The following is a 20624-nucleotide window of genomic DNA, read 5'->3' as shown; positions in this document are numbered from 1 at the left end:
ACAGAGTGAATGGTGAATAGTGAAGGGTTTATAGTACAGAGTGTATATTGAATAGTGAAGGATTTATAGTACAGAATGTATAGTGAATAGTGAAGTGTTTATAGTAGAGGGTAAAGTGAATAGTGTTGGGTTTATAGTACAGAATGTATACTAAACGCTTCATAGTACAGAGTGAATAGTGAAGGGTGTATAATACAGAGTGAATAGTGAAGGGTTTATAATAGTGTAACGTGAATAGTGAACTGTTTTTTGAACAGAGTGAATAGTGAATAGTGAAGGGTTTATAGTACACAGTATATAGTGAATAGAGAACGGTTTATCGTACACACTGAGTAGTGAAGGGTGTATGGTACAGAGTGTATAGTGAAGGGTTTATAATAGAGTGAATAGTGAAGGGTTTATAGTACAGAGTGTATAGTGAAGAGTTTGTATTACAGAGTGAACAGTGAAGGGCTTATATTACAAAGTGTATAGTGAAGAGTTTATATTACAGAGTGAATAGTGTAGGGTTTATATTACAAAGTGTATTGTGAAGAGTTTATATTACAAAGTGTATTGTGAAGAGTTTATATTACAGGGTGTTTAGTGAAGGGTCTATCGTGCAGGATGAGTCACAGCGCGCTGGTTTCTGGATTTGCGCATGCTCACTTGCGGGTCCGGTTCCTGTCTGAGCCGCTGTTAGAAGATGTTTTTCACGTTCGCAGTGGGTTTTATTGGTGCCGCCTGGCTCCTTTTCTCCGCAATTTTTCTTTTCTCTCTGATATTTTACAATATGTTATCGGGTTCTGGGATTTTATCACTTTTATTTCAGGATTTTATGCGTTACGGTAAAAGCAAGCAGTATTTCCTCCAGCGGCCGTGCTGGCTCCAGCGATTGGACCTCCCGAAAAGGTAAAGAGAAAGCTGATAGCGGAGCGGTGCAGCCCAGGCACAGCAGGTACAAGGCGCTACTGAAATTCAGGCTCTTCACTCTTACTGAGTCGCCAGAAAAACATTTCCCTGACTGACTTGTGACCGGAAGTTCAGCATGTCTCACAGACCCATTTCTGCTCACTGTTCAGTCATTGCTGTGTTGCACAACGTCTGGGCTGATACTTCAGTGCAGTACTGAGGGAGAGCTGCATTGATGGAGGTGCCTTCTCGGCTCTGGGTTGAGAGATTAGTGGGAGAATACATCTGCCCTCTCAGGTGGACACTGAAGCTCTCATGACATTATGTTCCATACAAACATACAAATTAGGAGCAGAAGTAGGTCATTTGGCCCCTCTAGCCTGCTCTGCCATTCAATAAGATCATGGCTGATATGTTTGTGTCTCAAATTCCACGCTTTTATCTACCCCCAATGACCTTTGATTCCCTTGCCTATCTACCTCCACCTTAAAAATATTCAATGACCCCACCTCTACCACCTTCTGAGGCAGAGAGTTCCAAAGTCGCACAACCCGCTATGAGAAAAGAATTTCTCCTCATCCCTGTTCTGAAAGGGCGACCCCTAATTTTAAAACACTTCCTCCGAGTTCTGGACTCAGCCACAAGAGGAAACATTCTTTCCACATCCACCTTGTCAAGACCGTTCAGGATCTCATAAACTACCATCAAGTCTCCCCTCACTCTTCTAAACTCCAGTGAAAACAAGCCCAGTCTATGCAACCTTTCCTCATAAGACAACCCGCTCATTCCAGGTATCAATTTAGTAAACCTCCTACTCCAATGCATATACATCCTTCCTTAAATAAGGATACCAAACTACACACAGTATTCAAGATGTGGTCTCACCAATGCCCTGATAAAGAAAAGCAACTTCATTGACACAGATTATATTGTTACCCATCTCATTGCTGTTTGAGGGACTTTGCTGTGCACAAATTGGCTATATTACAACAGTGACTATACTTCAAAAAGTACTTCATTGGCTGGAAAGTGCTTTGGGATGTCCTGAAACCAGGCAAGGTGCTACATAAATTTCCATTATAAATTACCATTACCATCATGGCGAGGGACCAACCTGTTTCAATGAAGAGTGCAGGAGGGCATGCCAGGAGCAGCACCAGGCATACCTAAATATGAAGCATTAGCCTGGTGAAGCTACAACACAGGACTACTTGCATGCTAAACAGCAGAAGCAGCATGCAATAAACAGGGCTAAGCAATCCCACAACCAATGGATCAGATCCAAGCTCTGACACATCCAGTCGTGAATGATGGTGGACAATTAAACATCTGACAGGAGGAGGAGGCTCCACATACATCCCCATCCTCAACAATGGGGAGGCCAGCACATCAGTGAAAAAGACAAGGTTGAAGCATTTGCATCCATCTTCAGCCAGAAGTGCCAAATGGATGATCCATCTTGGCCTCCTCCCGAGGTCCCCAGCATCGCAGATGCCAGTCTTCAGCCAATCCGATTCAGTCTGCGTGATATCAAGAAACGGCTGAAGGCACTGGATACTGCAAAGGCTATGAGCCCTGACAACATTCCGGCAATAGTACTGAAGACCTGTGCTGCAGAACTAGCTGTGCCTCTAGCCAAGCTGTTCCAGTATAGCTACAACACTGGTATCTACCCAGCAATGTGAAAAATTGCCTAAGTATGTCCTGTGCACAAAAAGCAGGACAAATCCAACCCGGCCAATTATCACCCGAGCAGTCTATTCCCGATCATCAGCAAAGTGATGGAAGGGGTTGTCAACAGTACTATCAAGCGGCACTTGCTCAGCAATAACCTGCTCACTGATGCTCATTTTGGGTTCTGCCAGGGCCACTCAGCTCCTGACCTCATTACAGCCTTAGTCCAAACATGGAGAAAAGAGCTGAACTCCAGAGGTGCAGTGAGAGTGACTGCCCTTGACATCAAGGTGGCAGTTGATCGAGTATGGCATCAAGGCGCCCTAGCAAAACGGAAGTCAACGGGAATCGGGGGAAAACTCACTGCTGGTTGGAGTCATACCCAGCACAAAGGAAGCTGGTTGTGGTTGTTGGAGGTCAATCATCTCAGTCCCAGGACATTACAACAGGAGTTCCACAGGGTAGTATCCTAGGCCCAACCGTATTCAGCTGCTTCATCAATGACCTTCCATCCATCATAAGGTCAGAAGTGGGGATGTTCGCTGATGATTGCACAATGTTCAGCACCATTCGCGACTCGTCAGATATTGAAGCAGTCCGTGTCCATATGCAGCAAGATCTGGACAACATACAGGCTTGGGCTGATAAGTGGCAAGTAACATTTGCACCACATAAGTGTCAGGCAATGACTATCTCAAACAAGAGAGAATCTAACCATCTCCCCATGACATTCAATGGCATTACCATCGCTGAATCCCCCACTATCAGCATCCTGGGGGTTACCATTGACCAGAAACTGAACTGGACCAGCCACATAAATGCTGTGGCTACAAGAGCAGGTCAGAGGCTGGGAATTCTGCGGCGTATAACTCACTTCCTGTCTCCCCAATGCCTTTCCTTCATCTACAAGGCACAAGTCAGGAATGTGATGGAATACGCTGCACCTGTCTGTATGAGTATGGCTCCAACAACATTCAAGAAGCTCAACACCATCCAGGGCAAAGCAGCCCGCTTGATTGACATCCCATCCACCACCATCAACATTCATCCCCTCCACCGCTGCACGGTGACAGCAGCATCTACCATCTACAAGATGCACTGCAGCAACTCACCAAGTCTCCTTCGACAGCACCTTCCAAATCCATGACCTCTACCACCTAGAAGGACAAGAGCAGCAGATGCATAGGAACACCACCATCTGCAAGTTCCCCTCCAAGCCTCACACCATCCTGACTTGGAACTATATCGCCATTCCTTCACTGTCGCTGGGTCAAGATCCTGGAACTGCAGGTACCTACACCCCAAGGACTGCAGCAGTTCAAGAAAGTAGCTCACCACCACCTTCTCAAGGGAAATTAGGGCTGGGCAATAAGTGCTGGCCTGGCTAGCAATGCCCATATCCCCGAACAAATAATAAAAAATAAGTGCAAGTCTTTCGATTCACATGTAATAGCAACTCTTATTTTTGGTATTGTCTTAACAGAGGATACTACAGTTGCTCATGGCATCTCAGGTTCCTGGTGGTACTACTGCTGGAAGTCCATGTGGGTGGACAGTAACAGGGAGAGGATTGGCTTTGGCTGTGGCTTCTGTAGACAAATACCGCCCTAACATTGACTGCTCAAGCTGGCAAATTGTGGATTGGGTGAAGTACTGGAAGGTTGTACACTGGCATAAATACTTGTCTTCAGGGCTAAGTGGAGCAAAAAGAAATTGGATAGTGTTGGTTTCGAAACATAGCCGCATGGAACACTTTCTAATAAGTGATAGACTTGAAGAGTTGACTTAAAATTTCATAAGACAGGAAGTATGTAGCTGAGCTAATTGGGAGTCCCACCAGATGATAATGGCTACACCACTGACCATTTCTATTTGCCACTACATTCAGATTGTCTGCTGGTGTTATTTGAATCAGACCAATATCACTTTGCTGGATAATTTCAGATTATTTTACCTTGATAGAGTGCTGCAGATAGGGGGAAGTTGATTTTCAACTTTGCCACCTGTGTGATAATAGTCACTTGTGTTCAGAGGAGATTGTCTGTCGTCTGTAGAATCTGCCTGATTTTTGTTCTGTTGACATCAACGTTGTACAGGAAGTTGCAGTTTATAATGTGGATAGTTTTACAATTATTAGATTTTAAGAAAAGAATCAGCTAGACTAACACATTGTGATAGATGGCTGGGTTGTTTTAGTGGGTTAGCATGCTGTCCTTTTCATCTCTGGGTTTCAGTCCACCTAATAGGATGAAAGTTTCCAGTGACAGTTGCAAGGGTTCGGGAGTGAGCCCAACTCAGTTCACCGTGTGCATGAGATATAAAATTGCCTGTAATTCAGTACTAAATGGTACAAGAATGTCAGAAGCATAACTTGCTTAGGAAGCAGAAAAATCTGGTATTGCTACAGATGGGATGCCCCTCTGAGATGGCAGTTACAAAGAGTAAAGGAGAAGGACCTTTAATACCCCATTTGCTTTAATATGCTTCTGATAGCAGAGCAATAAATTCAAGATGGCAATGCTAACTCCAGAGGGTTCAAGGTCCAACTGAAGTGGATCTTGAGCCATTATTTCTGGCTGCTGGTGCATCTAGTGGCTATCCAGATCGACATTTTATTTCCACAGGCTACGGGGGCAAAAGAATAGATGCCAGGAAACAAAAATCATGAATATAGAATCAAAGCAAAGTGCTGGAAATACACTGCACTATCTGTGGAGAAAGAAACAGAGTTAATGTTTCAGTTCTGTGACCTTCCAACAGTCACACGGAAGACCGGTGTTCGATTCCCCGATGGGGAGGTAGCCTGTTTAAGGTCGTGAATGTAAACTTTAGTACAACTGTCTTGGATGTTTGCAGATTTCTATTGTCTAGTACTATGGAATCTTACCTTCTAGTGTAAATGGGCAGTTTTTGCAGAACCCAGACCCTCAGGCTATATTACAGACATGTGTCCTGAAGAATTCTGCAACATAAATAGGCCTTCTGATTCAGATATTTTGTACATGAGCCAAAAGTGGAAAATTGTATCATAATAAAAGTTACATTTAAAAAAAATACTTTCTCCTCCCTTTGACCCTTAACTAGAATGATGCGATGGAAATATTCTTGCAAGAGTCCCAAGTAAAATAAGTTTAAGCAGTCTCGATCTATTTTCTGCTGTTAATAGCACAAAAGTGACCACAATGTGGCACAACTTGACAGTAAATTGGCAGTCTCACTAAGAAAGACCTGTAAGAATGGCTGTGGAAAGAGGGGGAAAAAACCCTAACTGTTGAATGCGAGTTTGGGTCTAAGCTCATTGAATCTATGCTGTAGGATGACCGTTGAGAGTTTGTTCCTGATATCAGGTGTAAAAAGCAAAAAATATTCCATTCCTAACTCTTAGCATCTGTTGCTATGTGAGCACAAAGTTTGTCCCAATATTTTGTTTCTGAATATGGTTACAGTTAACGGGATGACTTTACTTTTTGACTTTTTCTACAGATGGTTTACTCATTTCTATGTGGTTTCAGTGATCTGGAATGGTCTTCTACTTGGAATTACTTGTCAAAGTCTCTTTTTGGGTCACCCATTCCCAATATGGCTTCAAAGACTGCTCAGTTTACTTTGTGGAAATGTATTACATCTAAACTCTGGCAAGTATTAAAGTACGTTTTTGTGCAATAACAACAAGTTTCAGACAGATTCTAAAAGGGACAGGTCATTGACAACACTGGGTTGTAAGGATAAGTTAAAGCCTTTTGTAAATAAGATTCCCAGTTCTTTCAAATATGAAATCGGAAGAATGGGGTAGATCTATTGGGTAAACACAGAATAGAATTGATTTTTGGAATTGGATAACTAGAAATTAGTATAATTTATCCAGCAGTCATTAAGGATGTTTATCTTTATGCTACAGTAGTTACATTTAAGTAAACATTCTGGCTAATTTATAAAGGAATGAAAAAAACCTAATGTCAATTGTTGACACCATTGATAACATTGATTCTTGTAACCAATTTCCAATCCAAAGTAGTACACAATAAAAAGGAAAGAACTTGCATTTACTGTGCCTATCTTAACCTAAGGACATCCCAAAGTACTTCACAACCATTCACGTACTTTTGGAGTATAGTTACTATTGTAATGTAGAGAAATGCAGCATCAAATTGTGCATAGCAAGGTCACACAAACAGTAATGAGATAAATGTCTTGATGATCTGTAATAGTGATTTTGATTGGATAAATTTTGACCAGGTCACAGGGAGAACTCTCCCGTTCTTCTTTGACTGGTATCATGGACTATTTTATGTCTACCTAAGAGGATGGAACTGGCCTCAATTTCACATCTCATCTGGTACCTCTGACAGTGCAGCAATCTCTCAGCACCTCACTTAATTGTACTCAAATCTGAAGTGGGGCTTCTGACCTTCTGACTCAAGAGGCAAGAGTGTTACTGCTGAGCCATGGCAAACACTACTATTGGGCACATATGAACAAGGTTAAGGACAGTTACTAGTGGATACTTTAAACATACTTTTTTGTTAATAGCCTTATGTTTCTCTCTCAGGTGATGAACTGTCTGTTCTGTTGGTTCAAATGATGTTGTGCATACAGGCTGTTCGACGCCTTATAGAGTGCCTCTTTACCTCTGTGTTTTCAAATGGAGTTGTTCATCCAGTACAATATTGCTGGGGTTTGGTTTATTATGTGCTTGTTGGTTTAACGGTGCATTGTGAAGGACCCCTTCTTGGGACCAAAGGTGGGTTTTTGTATACATAATTTAAGTATGTATGTGGATAGTTGTTTTGCGTTGAATTTTGTCTGCCATGTGTCTGCCCATTCCACCAATCTGTCTGTCCTCTAGAAGTCTATAACCTCATTGCTTACCATGCTTCCAAGTTTTGTGTCACGGCAAATCTCCAAATTGTGCCCTGTACCCAAGTTCAAGTCATTAATATATATTGGAAAGCCACAAATGTAACTCTCCTATTCAAGAAAGCAGGGAGACAGAAAGCAGGAAACTATAGGCCAGTTAGCCTAAAGTCTGTCATTGGGAAAATGCTGGAATGCATCATTAAGGAGGTAGCAGCAAGACATTTAGAAAATCATAATGCAATCAGGCAGAATCAACATGGTTTTATGAAAGGGAAATCATGTTTGACAACTTTATTAGAGTTCTTTGAGGATGTAACAGGCAGGATGGACAAAGGGGAACTAGTAGATGTAGCGTATTTGGATTTCCAGAAGGCATTTGATAAGGTGTCACATTAAAGGTTACTGCACAAGATAAGAGCTCATGGTGTAGGGGGGTAATATATTAGCATGGATAGAGGATTGGCTAACTAACAGGAGACCGAGTCGGGTTAAATGGGTCATTTTCAGGTTGAAAACTGTAAATAGTGGAGTGCCTCAGGGATCAGTGCTGGGGCCTCAACTATTTACAATCTATATTCATGACTTAGATGAAGAGACTGGGTGTATTGTAGCCAAATTTGCTGATGATACAAAGATAAGTGGGAAAGCAAGTTGTGAGGGGGGACACAGAGAGTCTGAAAAGGGATCCAGATAGGTTAAGTAAGTGGGCAAAGTTACACAGATCAAGTATAATGTGGAAAAATGTGGGGTTATTCACTTTAGTAGGAAGAATAGAAAAGCAGAATATAAATGGAAAGAGACTACAGAATGCTGCGGTACACATGCATCTTGGTGTCCTGGTACATCTAAAAATATTAGCATGCAGGTACAGCAAGTAATTAGAAAGGCAGATGGAATGTTGGCCTTTATTGCAAGGGAGGTGGAATATAAAAGTAAATATGTCTTGCTACAGCTGTACAGGGCATTGGCGAGACCGCACCTAGAGCACTGCATACAGTTTTGGTCTCCTTATTTAAGGAGGGATATACTTACGTTGGAGGACGTTCAGAGAAGATTCACTAGGTTGATTCCTGGGATGAAGGGCTTGCCATATGAGGAAAGGTTTAGCAGGTGACCAGGGCTGGGACCTGAATATTGATGGGTATTCGACATTTCGAAAAGACAGGAAGCTAGGAAAAGGTGGAGGGGTAGCTTTGTTAATTAAGGATGTCATTAATATAGTAGCGAGAGATTACCTTAGCTCGGAGAAAGAGGTGTAGAATCAGTTTGGGTGGAGATAAGAATAGGAAGGGTAAGAGGGCATGTGGGAGTAGTTTATAGGCCCCATAACTGTTGCTACACTGTAGGATAGAGTATACATGAAGAAATAAATGGGGTGTGTAAGAAAGTTACCACAATAGACATGGGCGAATCAGATTGGCAAAGGTACCCTGGAAAATGAGTTCATAGAGTGTATTTTGGACAATTTATTAGAGCAGTACGTTCTAGAGCCAATAAGGGAGAAAGCTATTCTAGACCTGGTAATATGCAATGAGACAGGATTAATCAGTAACCTCATGGTAAAGGAGCGTCTAGGTGACAGCCATCATAACATGATAGAATTTCACCTTCAGTTTGAAAGGGTCTGTGGGTCTACGACTAGTGTTTTAAACCTAAATAAAGGTAATTCAAATCCTCACTGGATACGGGCGAGGTGTCAGAGGATTGGAGGTCTGCGAACATTATACTGTTGTTTAAAAAGCATGCGAGGGATAGGCCAAATAATTATAGGCTGGTCTGTCAGAGCTCAATGGTGGGTAAATTATTAGAATCAATTCTGAGGGACAGGATAAACTGCAACTGAGAAAGGCACAGATTAATCAGTGATAGCATGGATTTGTTAAGGGAAGGTCATGTCTTATTAACTTGATTGAGTTTTTTGAGGAAGTAACAAGGAAGATTGATGAGGGTAGTGGAGTGGATGTGGTCTACATGGCATTTGACAAGGTCCCGCATGGCAGACTGGTTAGAAAAATGAAAGCCCATGGGATACAGGGGAATGTGGCAGGATGGATCAAAAATTGGCTCAGTGACAGGAAACAAAGGGTAGTAGTCGACGGTTTTTTTGGGGAATGGAAAGCGGTTTCCAGTGGTGTTCCACAGGGCTCAGTGTTGGGACCCCTTGCTGTTTGTGGTATATCGGCACAACATTGTGGGCCGAAGGGCCTGTTCTGTGCTGTATGTTCTATGTTCTATTTGGACTTAAATGTGGGAAGCATGATTGGGAAATTTGCTGATGACACAAAAATTGGCTGTGTAGTTTATAGTGAGGAGGATAGCTGTAGACTCCAGAATGATACCAATGGTTTCGTTGAGCGGGCTGAAAAGTGGCAAATGGAATTCAATCCAGAGAAATGTGAGGTAATGCATTTGGGGAGGGCAAACAAAGCGAGGGAGTACAGAATAAATGGGAGGATATTGAGAGAGGTTGAAGAAGTGAGAGACCTTGGAGTGCATTTCCACAGGTCCCTGAAGGTGGCAGGACAGGGAGATAGTGATGAAGAAGGCATATGGAATGCTTTCCTTTATTGGCCGAGGTACAGAAATATAGAAAAATAGGAGCAGGAGTAGGCCATTCGGCCCTTCGAGCCTGCTCCACCATTCAATACCATCATGGCTGATCATCCAAACTCAGTACCCTGTTCCTGCTTTCTCCCCATATGCCTTGATCCCTTTAGCCCTAAGAACTATATCTAACTCTTGAATACATTTAATGATTTGGCCTCAACTGCTTTCTATGGTAGAGAATTCCACAGGTTCACCACTCTCTGGGTGAAGAAATCCCTCCTCATCTCAGTCCTAAATGGCTTACCCCTTATCCTTAGACTGTGACCCCTGCTCCTGGATTCCCCCGCCATCGGGAACAACCTTCCTACATCTAGTCTGTCCAGTCCTGTTAGAATTTTGCAGGTTTCTATGAGATCCCCTCTCATTCTTCTAAACTCGAGTGAATTCAGGCCTAATCGACCCAATCTCTCTTCATACGTCAGTCCTGCCATCCCATGAATCAGTCTGGTGAACCTTCTCTGCACTCCCTCCATAGCAAGAACATCCTTCCTCAGATAAGGAAACCAAAACTGCATACAATACTCCAGATGTGGTCTCACCAAGACCTTGTATAATTGCAGCAAGACATCCCTGCTCCTGTACTTGAATCCTCTCGCTATGAAGGCCAACATACCACTTGCCTTCTTAACTGCCTGCTGCACCTGCATACTTATTTTCAGCGACTGGTGCACAAGGACACCCAGGTCTCGTTGCACCTCCCCCTTTCCCAATCTATCGCCATTCAGATAATCTGCCTTTCTGCTTTTGCCACCAAAGTGGATAACCTCACATTTATCCACATTATACTGCATCTGCGATGTATTTGCCCAATCACTCAACCTGTCCAAATCACACGAACTTCTCTGCATCCTCCTCACAGCTCACACTCCCACCCAGCTTTGTGCAAACTTGGATATATTACATTTAATTCCCTCATCTGTATCATTAATATATATTGTGAATAGCTGGGGTCCTGGCACTGATCCCTGCGGTACCCCACTAGTCACTGCCTGCCACTCGGAAAAAGGCCCGTTTATTCCTACTCTTTTGTTTCCTGTTTGCCAACCAGTTCTCTATCCATGTCAGTACCTTACCCGCAATTCCATGTGCTTTAATTTTGCATGCTAATCTCTATGTGGGACCTTATCGAAAGCCTTCTGAAAGTCCAAATACACTATATCCATTGGTTCTCCCTTATCTATTCTACTAATTCCATCCTCACAAAATTCCAGTAGATTTGTCAAGCATGATTTCCCTTTCGTAAATCCATGTTGACTTTGACCGATCCTGTCATTGTTTTCTAAGCCCTCTGCTATTACATCATTTATAATGGATTCCAGCATTTTCCCCACTACTGATGTCAGACTAACTGGTCTATAATTCCCCCTGTTTTCTCTCTGCCTCGTTTTTTGAAATAGTGGGGTTACATTAGCTACCCTCCAATCTGTTGGAACTTTTCCAGAGTCTATAGAATTTTGAAAAATGAAAAAAAAAATTTTTGTATAGAATACAAAAGCGGGGATGTAATGCTGGAACTGTATAAAATGCTGGTTAGGTCACAGCACAGAAGGAGGCCATTCAGCCCGTCGTGTCTGCGCTGGCCGAAAAATCTAGCCGTCCAATCTAATCCCACCTTCCAGCACCTGGTCCGGTTGCAGGATACAGCACTGGAGTATTGTGTAGAGTTCCGGTCACCACATTACAGGAAGGACATAATTGCTCTGGAGAGAGTACAGAGGAGATTTACAAGAATGTTGCTAGGGCTTGAAAGTAGCAGCTATGAGGAAATATTGGATAGGCTAGGGTTGTTTTGCTTGGAACAGAGGAGGCTAAGGGGTGACTTATTAGAGGTGTACAAAATTATGAGTGGCCTAGATAGAGTAGACAGGAAGGACCTGTTTCCCCTAGCAGAGAGGTCACTTACCAGAGGGCACAGATTCAAGGTTATTGGTAGAAGGATTAGAGGATTGAGGAAAAACTTTTTCACCCAGAGGGTGGTGGGTGTATGGAATTCACTGCCCGGATTGGTGGTGGAGGCAACACGTTTAACAGGTACCTCGACATGCACCTGAAGTGCTGTAACCTTCAAGGCTACGGACCAGGTGCTGGAAGGTGGGATTAGATTGGGCGGCTAGATTTTTCAGCCGGCGCAGACACGACAGGCTGAATGGCCTCCTTCTGTGCTGTAATTTTTCTATGTTTCTATGGATTCTAATTACAACGGTATGAAGGCAAAGCTAGCTAAAGTGAACTGAGAAACAATGTTATTAGGTAGGACAGTAGAGATGCAGTAGCAGACTTTTAAGAAGATATTTAATAACTCTCAGCAAAGATTTATCCCAGTGAGAAAGGAAGATTCTATGAGAAGGATGCATGATCCGTGGATAAATAAGGAAGTTAAGGATAGTATCAAATTAAAAGGAACACTGTACAAATCTCCAAAGATTACTGGTAGGTCAGAAGATTGGACAGATTTTAAGAGCCAACAAAGAATGACAAAAAAAATTAAGAGGGAGAAAGTAGAGCATGCGAAAAAACTAACTAGTAATATAAAAACAGATAGTAAGAGTTTCTACAAGTATTTAAATGGGAAAAGAGTAACTAAAGCTCGAGTTGGTCCTCCAGAGAGTGAGTCTGGGGAATTGATAATGGAAAGCAAGGAAATGGTGGAGGCATTAAACAAGTATTTTGTGTCTGTTTTCACTGTAGAAGACTTAGAAAACCTGCAAAAGATACTTGAAAATCGAGAGGTGAAAGGGAGGGAGGAACGGAAAACAATCACCATCAGCAAGGAAATGGTGCTGGAAAAACTATTAAACCTAAAGGCTGACAAGTCCCCAGGACCAGATGGCCTGCATCCTAGGGTCTGAAAAGAAGTGGCTGCAGGGATAGTAGAAACTTTGATTAGAATCTTCCAAAATTCCTTAGATTCTGTAAGGGTCCCAGTGCATTGGAAAATAGCAAATATAACACCTTTATTCAAGAAAGGAGGGAGACAGAAAGCAAGAAACTAGGTCAGTTAGCCTAACATCTTTCAAAGGGAAGTTACTAGAATCCATTATTAAGGATAGCAGGATAGACAGAGTCAACATGGTTTTGTGAAAGGGAAATCGTGTTCAACTAATTTCTTAGAGGAAGTAACAAGAAAGGTGGATAAAGGGGAACCTGTACATGTTGTGTACTTGGATTTCCAAAAGGCATTTAATAGGTGCCACATCGAAGATTACTACACAAGATAAGAGCACATGGTGTAGTGAGTAACATATTAGGATAGATAAGGGACTGGTTAGCTAACAGGAAGCAGAGAGTAAGAATAAATGGGTCATTTTTAGGTTGGCAAGCTGTAACTAGTGGAGTGCCACAGGGATCAGTGCTGGGGCTTCAACTATCTATAATTTATATCAATGACCTGGATGAAGGGACCGAATGTATGGTAGCTAAATTTGCTGATGACACCAAGATAGGAAGGAAAGTAAGTTGTCAAGAAGAGGTTAAGAGTCTATGAAAGGATATAGATAGGTTATGTGAGTGTGCAAAAATTTAGCAGATGGAGTATAATGTGGGAAAATGAACTTGTCCACTTTGGCTGGAAGAATAGAAAAACTGTATACTATTTAAATGGAGAGAGATTGCAGAACTCGGTGGTACAGGGGGATCTGGGTGTCCTGGTACATGAATTACAAAAAGTTAGTATGCAGGTACAGCAAGTGATTAGGAATGTTGGTGCTTATTGCAAGGGAAATCGAGTATAAAGGTAGGGAAGTTTTACTGCAGCTGTATAGGACCTTGGTGAGACCACATCTGGAGCACTGTGCACAGTCCTGGTCTCCTTATTTGAAAAAGGATTTAATTGCATTAGAAGCATTTCAGAGAAGGTTCACTCGACTAATTCCGGGATGAAGGGCTTATCTTATGAAAAAAGTTTGAACAGGTTGGACCTATACCCGTTGGAGTTTAGAAGAATGAGAGGTGATCTTATTGAAACACAAGATCCTGAGGGATTTTGATAGAGTGGATACCAGGAGGATGTTTCCTTTTGTGGGGGAGACTAGAACTAGGGGACACAGTTTAAAAAAAAAGAGGACTCCCTTTTAAGATGGAGATGAGGATATTTTTTTTCTAAATGGTCATTAGTCTATGGAATTCTTTTCTCCAGAAAGCAGTGGAGGCTGGGTCATTGAATTTATTCAAGGATGAGTTAGATTTTTGATAGACAAGGGAATCAAGGGTTATGGGAGCCAGACAGGAAAGTGGAGTTGAGACCACAACCAGACCAGCCCTGATCTTATCAAATTGTGGAGTAGGCTTGAAGGGCCGAATGGACTACTACTGCTCCTAAGTCCTATGTAGGTTGGGCTTATACTCATTGGAGTTTAGAAGAATAAGCGGCGATCTTATTGAAACAGATAAGATTCTGAGGGGGCTTGACAGGGTAGATGTTGAGAGGATGTTTCCCCTTGTGGGGGAATCTAGAACAAGGGGGCACAGTTTCAGTATAAGATATCTTCCATTTAAGATGGAGATGATGGGGAATTTCTTCTTTCAGAGAGTTATTAATCCAGAGAGCAGTGGAGGCTGGGTAATTGAATATATTCAAGGCTGTGTTAGACAGATTTTTGATCTACAGGGAGTCGAGGGTTATGGGGCGCAGGCAGGAAAGTGGAGTTGAGACCACGATGAGATCAGCATGATCTTAGTGAACGACGGAGTGGGCTTTAGGGCGGAATGGCTTCCCCCTGTTCCTATTTCTTATGTAAAAACAGCAATGGTCCTCGTACTGAACCTTGGGATTCAGCACTGTATATCTCCCTCTATTCCAAAAAGCAGCCATTCACTAGAAATCTCTGTTTTCTAACCTTTAGCCAATGTTTTATCTATGCTTCTATTGCTCTTTGTATTCCATGGGCTTCAATTTTACTAACAAGCCTAATATGTGGCACGTTATCAGATGCTTTTTGAAAACCCAGATGCACAACATCAACTGTACTGCCCTCATCCACCCTTTCAGTTATCTCATCAAAAAGCACATTCAAGTTAATCAAACATGATTTGCCCTTCACAAATCTGTGCAGGTTCTTTATTAGTCTGTGCTTGTTGGTTTTTCTGCCAGATTATTGTTTCTAAAAGCTTCCCCACCACTGACATTAAACTGACTGCCTGTAATCGCCAAGTTTATCCTTCTTCCCCCTTTTTTGAGCAAGGGTATAATACTTGCAATCTCCAGTCCTTTGACACCACTTCTGTATCTAGGGGAGATTGGAAGATTGTGGCCACTTTCCTCAGCAAACTAGGGTGCATCCCATGTGGACCTGGTAGTAATGTTACAAAGCTGACTGTGCCTGGGCAGTAGAGCTGTTTCAGAGTGTCCAAGAATAATATGAGTCTGAATTTGGTTGTTGCAGTATAGATACAGCTTAAAATGAAATGTTTGTATGTATTTTGTTATTTTAACCATTCTTTTTCTTAATTGTGTAGTGTACACTATTAGAGATCTGCTTGCACAAGGGCAGTGGTATCATGCAGCTGGAATAATGCTATTTCTCTGGGCAACAATTCATCACCACAGGAGTCATGTGATACTAGCCAGTCTTAGAAAGAACAAACTGGGTAAGAATGTTACACAGTATTTCTACAGGTTCCCCTTCAAGGGTTCAGAATTCAGTATATGAACACCTTTTGTTTAATAATCATAAAAATGCCTTCATATTTTCAGTTCATATATATAATATGCAGAATGCCATTTAAGTTGGCAAACATCTTGTAAAACATAATGTACTGTTGCAGTGATTCTTTTAATGATTGTTCATTTGACGTGACTGACCAAAAGGTGAAGAGACAGCTTAATTTTAGTTATTAACTGGAAGACTACTTTTTCTCTCTAATTTCATCCCTTCAATTTGCTGATTCAGTGTGATACAGTTTCATGGGCACCTTGTCCATGTATTGGTCTTCATGTTTGAACATAAACTTTGAACATCAGAGGACTATGCTACTGTAAAGAGCATTACAATTGAGTGATTCTGTCATCCAACATTTATTCATGAACATTTTCCAGTAATCATCACTGAATGAATATCAGCAGTGAAAGCCCCAGCAGTCCTGCGACACAGACCAACTACAGTGACCCATTTTATGCCCTGGCTAAAATCTCTTAACTCGGCACAATGTGCAAATTGAACCTAACCTGGTCGTATCGCATAATATTACTTTAGGTCGTGCATTAACCCATAGTGTATTGGGAGAGTTAGATGACAATACAGATTTAATTAAATATAAATAAGTCACTGATTTTCTGTGCTGGCTACAGAGGAACTGCTGATTTGTGAAGGTAAAGTTCTCCCAAGGTTGAAATTCAATTTTGTTTTTAATCTTTGAAGTTTTCTGGCTAAGGAATGTATACAGGTAAGGCTTATAGCTTAGGAGATATGCAGATCACCAGGTTGATTCAGTCTCTTGGTTTGTGATTTTTGATTGTCTTCCCTATTAATGGAAAAATGTCCAGCCTTCACTGGGTATTTTCCCTGAATGGCATGGCTGAGATCAGAAATTCAGTGTTTAGGAAATGACAGGTGAAATCCCACATTCTACTACCTGGTATGGAATATTGTAGCACCAGTGCACTTGCAATCTCCCAGAAATACTAGGGAGACAAGGGACTTGTGAAAATAAGGAACTGAAATAAATTAGTATTAATGAAGAGGTAGTACTCGAAAACTTAACTGGATTGAAGGTTCATAAATCCCCTGGATCAGACAAGCTACATCCTAGAGTGTTGAAGGAGGTGGCTATAGAGATAGTGGATGCATTGGTGGTTATCTTTCAAAATTCTATAAATTCTGGAAAAGTTCCTGCAGACTGGAAAGTAGCAAATGTAACCCCACTATTTAAGAAAGGAGGGAGAGAGCAAACGGGGGACTACAGACCTGTTAGTTTGATGTCAGTAGGAGGGAAAATGTTAGAATTTATTATAAAGGATGTGATAACTGGACACTTAGAAAATAATCTGATTGGGCAGAGTCAACATGGATTTATGAAAGGAATATCATGTTTGACAAACCTGTTGGGAGTTTTTTGAGGATGTTACTTGTAGCATAGATAAAGGAGAACCAGTGGATGTGGTGTATATGGATTTTCAGAAGGCTTTTGATAAGGTCCCACACAGGAGGTCAGTAAACAAAATTAGAGCACATGGGATTAGGGGTAATATTTTGGTATGGATTGAGAATTGGTTAACAGACAGAAAACGGAGAGTAGGAATAAATGGGTCTTTCTCAGGATGGCTGGCTGTTACTAGTGGGGTACCACAAGGATCAGTGCTGGGGCCACAATTGTTCACAGTCTATATAAATGATTTGGATAAGAGAACCAATTGTAATATTTCCAAATTTGCTGATGACACAAAACTCGGGAATTTAAGTTGCGAGGAGATCCACTTTGGTAGAAAAAACAGAAAGACAGATTACTTCTTAAATGATGAGAGGTTGGGAAATGTTGATGTCCAAAGGGACCTGGGTGACCTTGTTCATGAGTCACTGAAAGCTAGCATGCAGGTGCAGCAAGCAATTAAGAAGTCAAATGGAATGTTGGCCTTCATTGCAAAGGGATTTGAGTACAGGAGTGAAGAAGTCTTGTATAGAGCCATGGTGAGACTGCACTTGGAGTATTGTGTACAGTTTTGGTCTCCTTATATAAGGAAGGATATACTTGCCATAGAGGGAGTGCAATGGAGGTTCACCAGACGAATCCCTGGGATGGTGGGATTATTTTATGAGGAGAGATTGAGGAAACTGGGCCTGTATTCTCTAGTTTCGAAGAATGAGAGGTGATCTCATTGAAATTTACAAAATTCTTACAGGGTGTGACAGGGTGGATGTAGATAGTTCTGGTAGGTTGAGAACCAGGGGACAAAGTGTCAGAATAAGTGTTAGGCCATTTAAGATTGAGATGAAGAGGAATTTCTTTACTCAGAGGGTGGTGAACCTGTGGAATTCTCTACCGCAGAGAGCTGTGGAGCCTCAATCATTGAGCATGTTCAAGACAGAAATTGATAGATATATTGATACTAATGACGGGACAGGAAAGTGGCATTGAGGTATATCATCAGCCATGATCTAATTGAGTGGTGGAACAGGCTCAATGGGCAGAATGGCCTACTCCTGCTCCTATGTTGTCCAGTTGTGGAAAGTAATAGAGACACAATGTGGTTACAGGAAAAAGTTTAGTGAAAGTAATTTCTGTACACTAATGAGACAGAAGTTAAATTATTTAATTGAGATTTGCATTTATTTGATAATTATAGATTGTATTTTCATCACCAGTTTTAACTGTGTGAATGTGGCTATTCAGTAAAAATATACAATATAAGTACTTTTGTAGGATGTAGACATCCAGCATTCCCAGTGTAATAACCTCCATACTTCCGCAAATACTGCAGCATATATTCTGTTGGTTATATTTAGACAATCAAAAATATAAGCATTAATTTTTCTTACTCAGAATCTCTATTGCCAGATGATATTTGTTAGATATTATTCCTTCCAAAAAGCAACATGTCTCAATGTATGTTCCTTTTAATTTCTCTGTCTGATGAGGGTAAAGGTATGAAGCAATCACCTAAGTGTTTAAAATAATTTTCAAATTGATATTTGCATGCTAAACAGTGAGCTTTCCTATGCTTTACTTGATGTACATTATCCACATAATGAACGGTTTCTGTTGATTTTATATACAGGTGAGGTAATTAACTTCAGTCATAGCATCCCCTATGGTGACTGGTTTGAAGTAGTTTCCTGCCCACATTACCTGGCTGAACTGCTGATCTATCTTGCTGTAAGCATGGCCTTCGAAGGACGACACCTTACTTGGTGGTTTGTTGTGTTGTATGTGTTATTCAGCCATGCAATGATGGCAATCCTATGTCATGAATTCTATGTAAAAAAATTTGACATCTATCCGAAAAAACGGAAAGCATTCATACCTTTTATATTTTAATACTATTTTCATATACAATACTATACCTTACATATTTTGATGTATCTCCTGTTATTTTATTCTCTAAACTCTAAAACTGTCGTTGAATTGGATTTTTTTTAATGCCTAAATTTGAGCAATAGTGGACCTTAAAGAAAATATCCTATTGCTTTAATTGACAAGCTAAACCTTCATATGAAGGCAAGACTTCAAAAGGATAAAAGCAAAATACTGCGGATTTTGGAAATAAGAAATAAAAGCAGAAAGTGCTGGAAATACTCAACAGGTCACAGACCTGAAACGTTAACCCTGCTTCTCTCTCCACAGATGCTGCCAGACCTGCTGAGTATTTCCAGCACTTTCTGTTTTTATTTAAGTCTTCAAAAGAAGTAGTTTTATCTGAGCTTTTAATTACATTGAGTTTTTGAGTTGAGCCTTAGTGTTGGGAGTCCTAATAGCTGTCTAGCTTTTCTTATGATGCTGTGACCAAGGGAAAGTGTGGAATGAGAACATTGTCCTTTCAGGAATCATGTACAATCCTTATAATTCTGTACGTTGTATATTTTTATATTTATAATGATTACAACAATGCAATTATCAATGCAGTATGTCATAGATTTCATGGCTATCATCCAAGATGCTCCAAATCATTTATGCATAACAATATCTGTACTGATTGTGACTTAATGACCAAATGTTTGTGATATTAGTTGTATTGACAAAAAATAAATACATTAAAAGTTTCACATACTTCATGCAAGTGTCACATTAGTTCCTGTATCATTTTCTGTAATATTTGCTTTTCACATTTAAAATTAACTATACTTGCCTCCCATTGAGAATTCCCAGCTCTCCAAGGTCCGTGGAATCATGGTAAGTGCGCTCTACGACACTAGCCCCCTGAGCTCTATCATGCCTGATAATTTCCACCCGCTGTTTTTATTTCCTTTCTCTGAGCTGTGTGGTCTTTTCCTGTCCCTGCTGCTGTCCACCTCCTTCATGCCTGTTTTTCCTGCCCCTGACTCTATCCTGAGGTGTTTTTTCTTTCCACTACCCTACTGCCTGCTTCTGCACTGATCACTAGTTTCCCTCCTGTTGCTGCAAAGAGAAAATGTGAAAAGCCATGTTCTTTTGTGTGATCGGCATGTGATTATATAGTTGTAAAATAATACGAGAAGGAATCAGCTGCGTTAAAAGTATATTTTAATGGTACACTGCTTCTCTGATGCAGTACGCATATAATGCTAAATTTTATTGGAAGGATAAAAACCAAATCATTGGGGACCGAGTCACATATTTCTAAGGATATTTACATTATTGGCTGTTCTCTCTAACTGTTATGCATTGAAAACAAAACATTACTAATCAGAATTGAGTGGTGCAGGGGAACAGACTGAATGTAGATAATGGCTAATTTTGTTCTGTTCATAAAAAAATTAGTAGATTTTTAACTTAACATAATTGAATATATTAGTAGCCCAATCAGATGAAGATGGCTTGTGATAGCAATTCGTTACTGAAATGTCATCTGCAGAAATTAAAATAGAAGCAGTGTACTACCTCCTGCATTTCTCTGCTCAGATATTGTCTCCCCTTTTAAAGATTGTCATCATTAGCCCCTTTTTCAAGACGCCCTTGACCCCTCT

At 41.0% G+C, this 20624-nt stretch overlaps 1 protein-coding gene across 1 annotated transcript; it reads left to right on the top strand.

The window, feature by feature from the left end:
* The first annotated feature begins 658 nt into the window (after positions 1-658).
* On the top strand, positions 659-19733 carry srd5a3 (steroid 5 alpha-reductase 3). Its single transcript, XM_068035168.1, has 5 exons — positions 659-891; positions 6049-6200; positions 7115-7306; positions 15484-15615; positions 18740-19733. The coding sequence occupies exons 1-5, from the start codon at positions 686-688 to the stop codon at positions 18997-18999; spliced, it is 942 nt and encodes a 313-aa protein (XP_067891269.1). The 5' UTR covers positions 659-685; the 3' UTR covers positions 19000-19733.
* The last annotated feature ends 891 nt before the right edge of the window (positions 19734-20624 follow it).

Source organism: Heterodontus francisci, chromosome 1 (genome assembly GCF_036365525.1).
Source record: "Heterodontus francisci isolate sHetFra1 chromosome 1, sHetFra1.hap1, whole genome shotgun sequence".
NCBI lineage: Eukaryota > Metazoa > Chordata > Chondrichthyes > Heterodontiformes > Heterodontidae > Heterodontus > Heterodontus francisci.
The sequence above is the reverse complement of the archived record's forward strand: the minus strand, read 5'-3'. Positions and strand labels throughout refer to the sequence as shown.